Source organism: Mus pahari, chromosome 2, assembly GCF_900095145.1.
Source record: "Mus pahari chromosome 2, PAHARI_EIJ_v1.1, whole genome shotgun sequence".
Classification (NCBI taxonomy): domain Eukaryota; kingdom Metazoa; phylum Chordata; class Mammalia; order Rodentia; family Muridae; genus Mus; species Mus pahari.
Genome location: NC_034591.1, coordinates 70,203,406 through 70,218,089, shown reverse-complemented (window position 1 = coordinate 70,218,089; position 14,684 = coordinate 70,203,406). Strand labels below are relative to the sequence as shown.

Sequence of the window (14,684 nt, the reverse complement as noted above, 5' to 3'; positions counted from 1 at the left end):
TAGGTGGTAAATCCACAGGACAAGAAGTCCTGTCCCGAAAAACCAAAAGAAAAAAAAAAAAAAAAAAAAAAAAAGCGAAAGTATCCCGTCACACTCCAGTGAAAACTGGCTTCACATCCTTTTAGCAAATATTCTTGATATGTAATAAGTCTCTATTAACAGTTCAGTAATGGTGTTACAAGAGATACTAGAACTACACTGTACGAAGTAAAGGCAAGATAGTACCACTCACAAGTCATTTTGCCTGACGTGGGATTTTCTCATACACAGACTCTGAAAACTAGATCATACATGTCAGGCCAAATGAACCTTGCCTTGTATCCTGCACGTTTAAACAAGTTACTAGGAAAGTGAGTCTCATCTGGTCATTAACAGCAATTTCGACAAATACCAAGCACATCACAGTACCACATCCTTCTCTTCCAAAGAACACAGTTAGTTCTTGAAGAAGGCAGATGTCTACAAACATGCAAAATCCAGCCATCCCCTTTGCTTCAGCAGACTTACACCGGAGTAATCTGAGGGGGAGGGAGAACAAAAGCAACAGTACTGTGCTTTGCAAAGAGAAAAATCGCAGCAAAGAATCTAAGTGTTCAACTCTGTGTGTCCTCTGCCCTGGTTGTCCCAGAACGCGGCCCTCTTGCACCATAAAGGTACATTTGCCACACTGTAAGTCTCTGCACTGAAACCTATCTTCCTCGTTTACGAACGCTTTCTAATCACGTCCCAGATAACTCAAATTAGGCGAGAGTTTTATGGCAACAAGCCCCTGATACGAACTCGGACCTGCTGTGACGTCCGAACCGAGTGTTTCCTGCAGCCGCCTGTTGGTAGCTACCCACTAGCCACAGGACAAGTGGCTGTTCATAGGATTGTACATACGGCTTTGTTTCTGTTGGAAATGTGTTTTATTTTCTCTATAAAATAATGGGTGATCTTTAAAATTGATTTTAGATGGTTTGAGGCATTACAGCACAGAAGTAATGTACGCTAATGGCAACGATATTGGACACAAATTCATTTCAGCTTTATTTCATGTCTAAAGCAATTCTACTGAGCCTTGAATGGCTCACGTGCTGTTATTAACTCGCTGGGTACCTAACACATGGGTACCGCAAACAAAAGTGATCAGAGTCCAGTCTGATGGAGAGAGACCTCAAGGCTACTGTCCCTTTTCTTCTGCTATAATTCAATTTCCAATTTGACTCTACATTAGGCTCCTCAGGTCCCAGTTTTCTGCTGAATACTGCCACCTGGAGGACGCAGGGGGAAGAACTGAGAGAGCGGTTCCATAGGAAGAAAGAAAAGTATTCCGGATGGCCTGCCTGAATACTCATATTCACAGGGCCCTGAGAGAGTGCAAAACCAGCTTGCCAGCAGAGAGTGGCTTTATTTTTTTAACTCTTGCATCTTGGTGGCCAAATTTAGGCCACCAGGTCTTCATGGGTATGAATTTGAAAGCAACAAAGGAAAAAACTACTTTAGGATATATTCATGTTTTCATTTTGCAGTCAGATAGTTTACAATATAAAATTTATAATAAGTCTTTAGAGACTGGAGTGGTGGTGCTCGCCTATAATCCCAGCTCTTGGGAAACTGAGGCAGGAGAATCAAGTTCCAGGCTAGCCAGAACAACAGTGTAAGGCCATCTCAAATAACAATGATATCAACAACAATAATAAATATTTTTAATTTAAAAAATGTGGCCTTCGGGAGGACCGGAGGGCACTGGTGCCTCCTCTTGAGTGACACTGCTTTGCCAGTGTTGTGCCCACCACCATAACAGAAGAAAGAGCCTTTGTTCTCTGTAGTCATATCTGTGCCACATTTTCCCCAAAAAGCCTAACAGTGGAAAATCAACTTCAAGCCAGCCATAAAGAGTACTTTGTAAAACAATCAATAAACTATAGTTGACAGAAGCTTCCATAACAATAAATGCATAGGCTGTCTATGGTGGGACATGCTTTTAAACCCATCACTTAGGAGGCAGAGGCAGGAGGAACTCTGTGAGTTCAAGACTAGCCTGGTCTACATAGTGAGTTCTAGGGCAACATGGCCTACATATTAAGACCATCTCTAAATAAATAAATAAATAAATAAATAAATAAATAAATAAATAAAAATTTTCAAGCCTTTATACCAGAAGTTTTACAAATCAGCCTACAGAATTTTAATGAAATTTTTGAAAATATATTTACAATGCCAGTTAAAAGTTGCCACCCTCTCCACGGTAACTAGGGTAGACAAAACGAAGCCTGCTTTCCCTCTGAATTGGACATAGTGAAATCTAGTTTTCCCTAGTGGGATCTTATCAAGCACATCATAGAGTGGTTCAGATGGAGAACAATATAGTTTATAAAATCATTTAATTCTACAGATGCCCTGCATCCACTGCTCTCTACCCGTACGATGCTCCCTGCACAAGTCCGGATAGAGTGGTTTGATGTTGAAAAAAGAAAGTTAGCTCAGCCTACTTCTCACCAAGAGAGAAATCATTTAAACCTCCAAATTTTCATTCAAAGATATCCATAATCTATGCTGTGGTGCCCTCTATTGAACATAAAGATTTATATATTAAAAAAAGTTATATGTACGTGTGTGTGTGTGTGTGTGTGTGTGTGTGTGTGTGTGTGTGTGTTGTGGGGAGTGTCTCTCTGTGTGCGTATCTGTGTGCGTGCCTGTGTGTATGTGTCTTTTGTTTAAAAAAAAAAAAACAAAAAAAAAAACAAGCTTTCTTTCCCACCGTAGTCAGCCGTGGTGGCGTACACTTGGTAAAGCCAGCATTTGAGAGACGAAGCAGGAGGATCAGAAGTCCGGGGTCATCCTCCATTACACAGGCAGTTCAAGGTTAGCCTGGGCTGTCCTGAAGCAACAGAAAAATGAACACAGATTATGTAAACTCACAGTCTAACTGTGGGTTATATGTGCTATCACCGGGATGCATTCTGTATACAAGAGTTGGCTCCCGTTCATAGCAATTAAACCTAGGAAATGAGTAGGGTTTCTATCACAGTTGGAGACTTACGAGCTTATAACTCCAATCTATAACTTTATGTCTCTGTTGCTATTATAAGCGCTTACGACTTATAATTAGGAGGACGAAAACAAAAAGAAAATTACAGTCACAAGGGACAATGAATGTTTGAAAATTCACAGTCACGGTGACCAGTTCAGCTGGTAGTGGCCACTCTGCTGATCTTGAACACAGCAGTGCCCAGAACATAGGAGCTCTGCCTCCTCTACAGTCTGTACAGCCGAGACAACCCCACCCGCCACGACTGGTAAGTACCGTGCGTGACAAGACAGCTGCAACTTCAAACCTGGACGCGATCAACACATGATCATCTTTTACTGCCAATCAGAGAAACGAGTCTCCAATTCCTACGTAGTAGTTGGCCTGAATATGTGTTGTGTTTGTATCAAGTATATATTACTACACAAATGACCTTAAAATGAAAATTTCATTTCACATCATACATGCAAACATACACAGAGATATTTTGCTTTCATGGAATTTTAACAACTTAAAACTTTACATAAAAATCAAATTTAAATCTATGCTTATTATAGGCTGTAACTGTCATATGTCCTCTTTAATATTATTGATTCCAGAGGCCTCACACCAAATGAGGGATTGGTGGCAGCCAGATGACCTTACTTAATGGGAAGCAGTCAGTGCTGCAGAGGGGACACTACGGTGTGCTCAGGCACGGTAGACCGGACGACAACTCTCAGAAATCTGTCCTCTCCTTCACCGCCACGGCTCCAGGGACCCAACTCTCATCCTCACGCTTAACTACATGCACCTTTACCTGTCTCTATTTCTATTTTTTCACTTTTAAGCTAGATCTCTTCAGTTTATCTTTGTGTATGTTGGAAATAAATAACTGTGCCATAGTTAAGAGTACCCATAAGAAAGCTGTCTGCTCTGTGATTTGATCCTAAGATGACAATCAATATCTAACTTTTTTTAAGACTTGCTTATTTTTACTTCATGTGTAAGAGTGTTTGTCCTATACGTATGTGTGTGTACCATGTACATGCCAGGTGCCCAAGAAGGCTGGGCGTGGCCTTTGAGTCCCTTGGAACTAGAGTTTCAGAGGGATGTGAGCTGCCATATGGGAGCTGGGAACTGAATCTGGTTCCTCTGGAAGACCAGTGCATGCTCTACCTACTGAGCCACCCCTCCAGCTCCCAGAGCAAATTTTAATTAATTCAGACACAGCACCAAGAGCTCCCGAATGGAAGTGGAAGCGTCTAGGGATGAAGAATGTGTAAGCTCTCTGTTCAGTCCCATAATGTGTCTGTGCCTACATCCCTGGCACAGAACTGTTGGGTGAAAGGTCAGCACATCCTCATCAGAGTCCTTTCCAGGCAGTTAACTGTCTGTACAACACACCTCCCAGCCAGGAGAGCAATGCTCTGGCTATACCGCTCCATTCCACAGACAACCAAAGGAATTAACGGACTCAAAGGAGCCTGGGTTCCATGGCTCGGAAAACATCAAGAACCAGGCTGATGGGAGACCCAAGTTCCTTGAGCTCTCAAAGCAGGATGTTCTCCTCTGTGACGTGTGACAAGGCCAATGAACAAATTACTAAACAATACACAGTACAACAAAACACCTCTGCGGCAGCTCAGTCCCCACGGGAGCAGATACTGGCACAGTACTGTCAAAGTACAGTGCTTAAAAGCAGTGCAGGGAGCAAACAGCGGAAGCTCGGCTCGGTGGCACACACCTGTAATCCCAATCTGGGCAGGCAATCAGGACCAGACTCGAGTACTCAGATTTGAGACCAGTCTAGACGACATGACACTTTAAAAAGGCCAGCCACAGAGGAGATCAGTGGCCTGCATTTTCCTAGTGACATAAACACAGACACTTGCTGTCCCTGAACCTGCAATAGCCCAATAGCGCCCATTCACTCTCCTACCCCCCACCCAGCCCCAGGGCTAGCCTGGACTCTGCGATTCCCCAACTCCTGCTCGGGCCCCAAGGCTACGCTGCGTGTGGCTCCCACGGAACAGCTTCTGGAACGGAGGCCGCTCTGCAAATGTGAGCGCCATCTCAAGGGAGAGCTCCGCGGGGCACCTTAGAGACAACATTAACAGAGCTTTCCTGAGGAGCTGGAGAGATGACTAGTGGCTTAAGAGCACTGGCTGATCCCCCAGAGAACCTGGGTTCAATTCCCAGCACCCACATGGCAGCTCACAACTGTCTATAACTCCAGCTTCAGGGGATGTGACACACACACAGGCATGCATGCAGGCAGAACATGAATGTTCATGAAATAAAAATAGTTATATTTTAAAAATAATGTTATTAAAACATATAAAGGCTCAGTGGGTAAGAGCACCCGACTGCTCTTCCGAAGGTCCGGAGTTCAAATCCCAGCAACCACATCCGTAACAAGATCTGACGCCCTCTTCTGGAATGTCTGAAGACAGCTACAGTGTACTTACATATAATAAATAAATAAATCTTTAAAAAAAAAAAAAAAAAAAAACCCAGTTGTCCCTAAGGGAAAAAATGATTAAAGTCTGGGCCAGCGCATTGTTCTGTCACACCTGTGACATGACAAAGGACCCTGCTGTGATGTTGTTTTCAGAGGCCTCAGCTCATCTAACAGCTAGCTCCTCTGGGCTTTTCACAGGGGTCACTCCAGTGTCAGTCCTCCCTGTCCTCAGTTCATCAGCTCCCAGCTTTCTGCGTGTCCCAGGGACCTCCTGGAAGGAAAGGCACGGTGCCAATCTAATAGAAACAAATATTAATATTCATGTGCACACTTAGTACCCAGGCCCTTCATAAGCGAGCCACATGGGAGAGCAGCATTGCTACTTCAGACCATCTCAGGGTCCTATTTAGTGAACTCAAAAGGAGATCATTTCAGATCCCAAAGCCGCCAGAACAGACAGTTGGGGCCTCGCCTCTAACTGGTACTCGCCGGTCTCCTTATCTACGAGATGGAAAAACAAGCTCACAGTTGTTTCAGCCCTGAGTACTAAAATAACAGTAACTGCCAACGCTCGGAAATTAGGTTGTCAGACACTCTGTAAGTGCTATACAGCCCTTAGACCGCTACCTGTCTCAGCCCTTATGGGGGAAGGGCCGTCATTATCCCTGTTTTTATAGACGGGACAACACAGGCCCAGAGAAAGGAAAAGGCTTGCCTGACTCCCAGCTACTCAAGTGGCAGACCCGGGATTTGAACCCCAGCAGCCCAGCTTCAGCATCTGTGTGCAAATCAGTGGGGGACAGGCCTCCTGTCCCAGTGCTCTAGGGAGGGGGGTGAGACATGGGGACTCCAGGCAGCTCCCGTGGAAGCGTGCCCCATTGCAGAAATCAGAGTCAACCTACTGAGACCACTCAGATGACACTCGCACTTAACAAACGGCCCTCTGCAAGGACGAACTGAGCCATGCAGTCAGAGAAGGGCCTTCCAGGCTGTTCTAACTGCTGTATCTGAAGCCAGTTTTAAAGAAGTGCTTCTTGTAACTACAAGGCACGCCGATCTCCTGGGAGACTTGTCGGCCAGACTCCTGCGTAACTTCCATCTGCTTTACCTTGGTTGCTGTTTGCTTGGGTTGGTGGTGGTTTGGGATATTTATTCTTGTATTTGTTTGACAAGGAATGGCCTAGAACTCACTGCAAAGCCTGGGTTGGCCTCAAACTCACAGAAATCCTCCTGCCTCAACCTCACGAGTGCTTTCATTAGAAGTGTAAGCTGGAGCTGTATCTACTTTGCTCTTAAGAGACAATGTGTTTATTCTCTGATTCAGACAGACATCCATTGTGTGCAGGCGCTGTTCACATCCGTACCATTCGCATTCGATGTCAGCCACAAGATGGCGCTCTAATACAGGCTATCAATGTCTGTGGCCAGCAGTCCAGCCGTCTTCCAGAGCTATCATCTCCCACACAGACCCCCTCTGTCCACATCCCTTGCCTGGTACAGGCCCTTACTTACTTTCTGAGGAAATCTTCCAAGCCCTGGCGGCGCTGGTCGACATGCTGGCGATTGTTCATGTTGAAAAATAGGTTTTTAGACGGAAGTTCTGGTAATTGTCTGGTAAGAAAGAAGTCAATCAAATCACGGTGACTTAGCTACAGACATCCCTCAATGAGAAGGCATGCATGCTGTGCATGGTAATAATCACCACACAGCTACCGCCTAATTATTGTTGTGTGATATTAATTTAAAGGAGAATCTGTCTTTAAACACTTCTGGGGCCGTTCGTGATTAATATCCATACAGGCTGGTAAAGTTAAGACATGGATATTAAATTCAGATGCAGAAGGCACAGAGGAAGGCACGCCTGTGCCCTGTTCTTACCACACGCATCTTAACGCTATCAACTTTCAGAACTAGACTGTTGCAGCCGGCTCCCGGTTATTTAAGCTGTAAGTCACTTACACCAGCAATGCGTTGCTTTGCAGTCTTTGCCGCAGCCACACAAATTCTCTATACCTTCGTCGTACACAAGATGTTTTCATTGTAAAACACATGCTATTTGTCTATATAGGAAGAGAAAAACATGAGCCTCACCTAAGGGGAAAAAGCACTTTCTTATTTTATATATATAGATACATAGATATAAATATAGCTATATAGATATAAATATAGATATATAGATAAAAATTTAGATATAGCTATCATGATGTTACCCTCACTCTAGGTAGTATGCAAGCCATGAGACATGTGTGCATTTGTGTGTGCACTGCAGAATCTTGCATGTAACCCATCAGTCTCAGGCCCAGAAGCAGCCACAGTGACATGAATGAGCAGTGTTAGCCCTGGGTGGGCACAGCCCACCCCTGACCAGAGTCCCGAAGGAGGCCTGTGCTCTCCTAACGACAAGCATCGTTTCCAAAGATGGATCACTAAGGAAAACTCCAGTGGGCATGTTTGCCCCCCCCCCCATCATCTCAGACTCAGGCAGGAGGCAGGAGGACTGAGTTCAAACCCAGCCTGGACTACACAGTGAGGTCCCATGGTGAGCAAACACACACAAGCCCTAAAAGTGCACACTGCTCAAGTGCATCCACTCCATTCTTAGCACCAAGCCCAGGCATCTGTGGGTCAGAACTGACTTGCTGCAGCTCTTCACAAAGCGTCACAGACATCTGCACATGTCAGCCCTGGTTCACCTCCAGGAAAATGACATCAGCTCTAGTTCCCTGAGTGGGGCAAACAGGGTGGACATGAAAAGGACCAGAACGCACCTGACAGGTATAGCTGACAGCATTGTCACCAGCTGTCTGTTTCCCCGTGGCAGCCCCGAGACAGACTTGGGAAACAAACAAGTGTAAGTCCCCAGCCTAGGATAAGCCATGGTGCCTCTCCTCTGGGTAAACCCGGAATGAGCAGACGGTTCCCTCTGGGTAGCACAAAGCTGACCAACAGAGCTGTGTCCGCTAGTTTCAGAACACAAGCCGTCTCAGCTGAGTGTGGTGGCTCGCATCTATAACCCAAGGACTCGAAGAAGCTGGGGCAGGAGGATTGCCACCTGTTTGGGGCCAGTTTGGGCTACAGGGTGAATTCCAGGCAGTCTGCGCTACAGAGTAAGATCCTGTGTAAAATCTCAGCCACCCCTACATAACAAACAAACAAACAAACAACAATAACAACAAAAATACCCTCTATCTTATATATTCACTTTAAAAGAAGATCCACTTATAATCATTGCTAAACGAGAAATTAATTTTTGCTACTAAGATCTTCATTATTTCAAAAAACTATCCTGCCAGTGAAGTTCTGCCGTTTTCTTGGAAATCTAAATGACTGTGTACATTTTGTTCATGAGCTGTCCCCGTGAAACATAGGGCAAAGTTCCTGGATGCAGGGAGGTTAAGAGACTCGGCTGCAAAGGCCACAGCACTACATCCAGCCACTTACACTGCCACAGAAGCAAAACCTACCAGAGAGGCCTAAGGCATCACCGCACTGAGGGACAACTTCAAAGCGCGGCCTGACTAATGCACTCCTTAGGGACCGAGGCAGCAGGCCCTAACAAGGTCCACCCTCTCGGTACCCTCTCCTCCGAGAGAACCAGGCCTCCGCAGGGACTTCTCACATCGCCCGTGTGGGCTGGACCCATTTAAATGCAGTTTCCTGGCACACAGTCATGGGTGTTGGTAACAAAAACCCACCTGATACCGATTCCAGAATAAGGTCCATCTGTGAGTCCCTCAGCCAGAGGAGAGGGTCAGGGACAGATACCTGAAGGGCCAGCAGCCCTATCATTACTGGTTTATAACCCCAAGAAAGTATGGGCATTCCAGAGTCACCTGGTATCATATCCCTTGAGGTTCATTTGAGTGAGCGGATCCCCAGCGGATGCCCTCAGAGCTGACTGACAGAGGCGAGCCAAAAGCTTCACTCACCTACCCGCTGTGAATTGTACCACAGGAGCAGGTCTACACTGACTGGCTCAGTCCCTCTAAATCCACATGCTTGTCTCGGCCACCACCAAGCCTAGAGAGGTACTACTGTCAACTGAGTATCACTTCAGAGAGACACCAGAATACAGAAGGAATTGTCGAGGGGACAAAGAGATATGGCATTAACCATTTCAGATTAATACATGATAGTGGGTTTTATTACAGCATGTTTACTCATATGTGTAGCCTTCTGGATTCATATCCTGCAGTATAGCACCAAATAATTTGTATTTGGTTATCTCCTGAAAATAACCAAATGTCATGATGCTCTGAAGTATGTGATGAGGCCCACAAAAACTCTTAGAAGTAATTAAATAATTAATATTATTTAAATTTTTCATTTTGTTTCAAATGCTTATTTTTTTTCCATTCCTTTGGGCAGGGAGGGCTAAAGGGACTGAGAAAGGTTTTCATGTAGACCAAGCTGGCCTCGAACTCACTCTATAGCTGAAAATCACCCTGAACTCCTGATGCTCCTGCCTCTGCCCCCAACATGCTGGGATCACAGGTGTGTACCCCCACATCTGATTCAAATGTCTATTCCTTTTTAATACTTATTCATTTAATTTCACTGGTTATGTGTGTGCTCCTGGGTGTATGTCTGTGCGCCAAGGGCCTGCAGAAGCCTGGGAGGTCAGAAGAGAGGCTGGACCCCCCTGAAACTGGAGTTCCAGCTGCTGTGAGCTGCCATGTGGGTGCTGGGACCTGAGCTCCCAGGTCCTCTGTGAAAGTCAGTGCTCTCTCCTGCTGAGCCATCTCTCCAGCCCAAATGCCTTATATGCTCGTAGCTTTGCACACAGAATGCATCTTTGGTGTGAGCTTTTGCGTAAAACAAAAGCAAAATAACAACATCAGTGGCTTGGAAAATAACGGCAAGAAGAAACAAAACCAGGCAGGGCAGAGTTTTTACACCTAGCCTATTCGCTAAATTGGGGACTCTTGAAGGAAAAAGACTTAGAGTGGAGTTCAGACTTCCGGTATGCAGACGACACTGAATGGTGCGCTACATGTTAAGTCACGGGTGCCGTCAGATGCTTGTGCCAGATACATTTCCAGACACAGCAGACTGCCACGGTGAGGCAGGAAGGGCTGGTCTGCCCTGCCTCCTGTCTTTTCTAGGGGTTCTGGGGTACACAGACAGGGTCCGTCTACAAACTCTGCCGCTCTTGCTGCACAGCAGCAGTGGGAGCCACAGCACAGCTGCCGCGGGACATTTCTGCGTGGCTCGATGCGGGACAGGTTGCTGACCTTGTCCAGGCTAAGCACAGCAGACTCCGCACCAAACAGGCTTTCGGAAGCTCATGGTTCAGTATTATTTCCAGTTGGGAGAATGTTACTTCTTCTTGCTTCCTCTTTGTAACATTGACTCAAGATCTAGACTAAGGCAAACTAATTGTACACTGCCATTTCCAAATTTCTCATTCTATATACAAATAGGACAAGGTATAAAGCACATATGGATAAAAATGCTATAATAGAACCATGTATTAATCTAAAATGGTTAATACTGTATCTCTTTTCCCCAAAATTCTATGCTCCCTCAAAATATAAGATTTACCAAATAATATATTATCTTGAAATATAACATCATGGGCTGGAGAGATGGCTCAGCAGTTAAGAGCATTGGCTGCTCTTCCAGAGGTCCTGAGTTCAATTTCCAGAAACTACATGGTGGCTCACAACCATATAATGGGATCTCATGCCTTCTTCTGGCATGCAGGCATACATGCAGATAGAGAACTCATAAATAAATAAACAAATAAATATTTTTTAAAGAAATATAATATCACAAAGAAATACCATTCATTGGTAAGTTATACTCTTTAACCATTCATTTTAAAGTATTCACATCTTTATAAGTAAAGGTAATAACTATTGAAGTATTAATATTTTAAACAAGTACAATATGAGCTTCAAAGAAGCAACTCTTCAACTTCCTGCTTCGTTTGTGATACAAACTTAGCTACAATCATCCTGGCTCAGTTCTCTGAGTTAAAGAGGTTTTTCAGTTCTTAGTATCATTCTGTCACATAAAATGTTCACCACCTAAAACCTGTTTCCTACTGGCTGTGTACTTACGTGAATACATATCTCATAGTCGATGTAAGAGTGCCAAAAGTCCTCCTTCTGAATCCTGGGGTCCCGGACCCAGACACTCACGAACTCCTGTAGGGGCATGGGGAACAAAGGACAGCGTCAGGGTTACGGGGAGGGCTGGAGGGAGCCAGGACAGAATGGAGGTACCAGCCAGTGTGCTCGCCGTCCCTCAGAAAGAAGGAAGTAGAGATCATGAGTCAGGTGTCACCAGAGTCCAAAAAAATGCTTTGCCACAAATGGAAACTTCTAAATAATGCAAAACTGAGTGGAGAGTGCGTATGGCCGGTGTGTTAAGGGTATGGGAAGAGAATCAAGAAGATAGTTCTGAAACACGTCCTTAATACTCAGTCTTTGGAAAATAAGTTGCCATTTGTCTCAGCTTCTTAGTGCAGCAATTACTAATACCACCTCAAATACCTAGGACCTGTCTAGCAAATAAAGAGAAGTAACAAAGGTCTTTTGAAAAGCGAGTACCAGGGACAAGAAACTGCCCAGCCCAGCCACACACCCTCGCTCCCACAATTTTTAATTACATTTTCTATACATCAAGTCACTTCCCCCTTCATCTTTGTGTTTGATTAAAGGGGACGTTTTCTACAGCAGAGGCACAAGGGCACACCTGCAACACCAGCACTTGGGGGGACAGAGGGGTGAGGGGGGGGTGGCATAAATTCCAAGCCAGGCTTAGCCACAGTCCAAGTCAAAACAACAAAATAAATTAGTAAGTAAACACATAAAAAAAATACATTGTGGATAATTGTGTTTATTTGTTCTTAAAGATAGTAAGAGTTGAAGAAAGGAGTTGGAGAGAGCACTCATTGTTCTTCCTAGCGTCCCAGCACCCACATGTTAACTCCAGTTCCTAGCGAATTTAACCCTGTTCTGGGTTGCCTGGGCACTGTGTGCTTGTGGTGCACAGATATACACTCAGAAAGAACACCTAGACACACAAATTTTTTTTTTTTTTTTTAATTTTTTTAATTTTTTTTAATTTTATTTATTTTTTGGTTTTTTGAGACAGGGTTTCTCTGTATAGTCCTGGCTGTCCTGGAACTCACTTTGTAGACCAGGCTGGCCTTGAACTCAGAAATCCTCCTGCCTCTGCCTCCCAAGTGCTGGGATTAAAGGCGTGCGTCACCATGCCCGGCTAATTTTTTTAAAAGATTCAAAAGAGAAGAGGAAGGCAGGCCATGGGTTTGGACAGACCTCTGTGCTGTTCAAATAATAAACAAGCAATTTTCTTCAGTCTGTAAGAGACTTTTCAAAAGCAGAAAAGTAGTTCCTGTTTCCTGACAGTAACATTACTCCAGCAGGTCTTGTCTTACAAAGTAGCCACACCCTCTGATCCTGCATTTGAGAATGTCTCACTGCATGCCCTCAGGGCCCTAGGGAGGCAGAGGCAAGCAGATCTCTGGAAGTTCAAGGCCAGCATGCTCTACAGAGCGAGTTTCAGGACAGCCAGGGCTACACAGAGAAACCCCATCCTGGAAAAAAAAAAAAAAGTACAAATAAATCAATAAATCTATGTTTACTTGGTCAGTAGGAAGGGGGAAGGAGGGGGATAAGGGAGGGGAAGAGAGTGATGGAGAGGGAGTTAGGGTTCACAGACATACCACTCTGAACACATCCAATCTCATCAAATAAATAGATTGGGAAGAGAATTAAGACCACAAAACTTCTTAAGAGCACACCCCCACCCCAGCCCCCCAACCCTGCACATCTAAGGCTCCACTCCATTCTGGCTTTTACGGGCCTTTCTTTGACCTAAAAGTTCTCTCTTCTAATTTTAAAAGAAATTCTAAGTCTCACTGGCCCTCAAAAGTAGTGTCGTCCTTGGCACCATGCCTAGTGGAGGACCAAGGGACGGTTCCGAGTCACCGTGTCCCGTGGAAGCCACATTCCCACCGAAGGGTATCGGTAGAACCAGTTTTCCATGGAAGAGGCACAGACTCTCGGGTGAGTCGAACAGAAGCCAACTCTTTCCAACCACTCAGTGTCACACATTAACAGAGATGGAAAACATAGGCCAGCATTGGAATGGCAGGGCCTGGAGCACCGTTAGCAGAAGTGGGAGCCAGGCACGGAGGCTCATACTTATAAATCCCAGCACTCAGGAGGTGGAGGCAGGATCATCCAGGGTTCAAGGCCCCTGGCCCTATACTGAGTTCCAAACAAGTCAGGTACACAGGGTGAGACTCTATGTCAAAAACAAACCCACAGCCAAAGAACTGGAAGGAAGGAGAGACGGCACATCTGTGACCATCTGAACTGTAGACTCCACATCTGCCCAAACACACAGCATCTTAGCAGTCCACTGTGGCAACACCGTTAAGTGTTCTAAAATCAGCACATACATGCTTTTCTCATCGTAATTCTTTGCTGTTTCCCGGTTGCTGGCATTCCAACTTTGGCCAGAATTTCTAGTCAAAAAACTACAAATAAATCCTAGCTTGCCCACCTCCTAAAACGATTAGTTCACCAAGCCGTACTTTCTGCCTCCAGAAAATGGAAAGACTGCTCCATTTCAGCTACTAAGCTGATCAAATAACAAAACACCACTGGAAACATCTGGAAATGTTCCACTAAAGCTAAGCAAATATAAAGCAAGTCACAACAAGGGAGCAACTCAGAGCGCTGACATTAGGAGAAAAGAAAAGCTAGCCAGGCATGACCTTCATCTTTGACCCCTGCACAAGGGAGGCAGAGGCAGGAGGATGTCTGAATTCAAGGTCAGCCTGGTCTAAGAGCAGGGAGTTCTAGGACACCCAGGGCTACATAGAAGCCCTGACTCAGAAAAAAAAAGAAGGGGAGGGGAAGGGAAGGGGGAAGGGAGGAAAAAAGAAAGAAGACAATCTAATCTAGGCTTTGTTAATGAAGGAGAAAATCCAGTTTCAGTATAAGAAAAAGAAATGGGGGTTGGGAGGGGGAGAAAAATTAAAAAGTTTAATCCAAGTCTATCGGTACACATCCTTAAGTTCAGCACTCAGGAGCAGAATCACCTCATAGTGAGTCCCAGGCCAGCCAGGGCTACACAGAGAGCCCTTGTCTCAAATCACAGTGATCACACTGACCCAGCCTGCCTCTGCCACCGCTCCTGCTCCTGCTCCTCCTCCTCCTCCTCCTCCTCCTCCTCCTCCTCCTCCTC

At 45.1% G+C, this 14,684-nt stretch overlaps 1 protein-coding gene across 7 annotated transcripts in view; it reads right to left on the bottom strand.

The window, feature by feature from the left end:
* Positions 1–14,684, bottom strand: part of Snx10 (sorting nexin 10) — a 60,910-nt gene that overhangs the window by 3,490 nt on the left and 42,736 nt on the right. For all 7 annotated transcript variants that reach the window (XM_021190384.1, XM_029535499.1, XM_029535498.1 and 4 more), the window contains exons 3-5: positions 11,522–11,608; positions 7,416–7,516; positions 6,969–7,067 (exon numbers count right to left, since the gene is read on the bottom strand). In XM_021190384.1, coding sequence (XP_021046043.1) covers positions 6,969–7,067; positions 7,416–7,516; positions 11,522–11,608 — 287 coding nt within the window. The remainder of the gene's footprint in view (positions 1–6,968; positions 7,068–7,415; positions 7,517–11,521; positions 11,609–14,684) is intronic.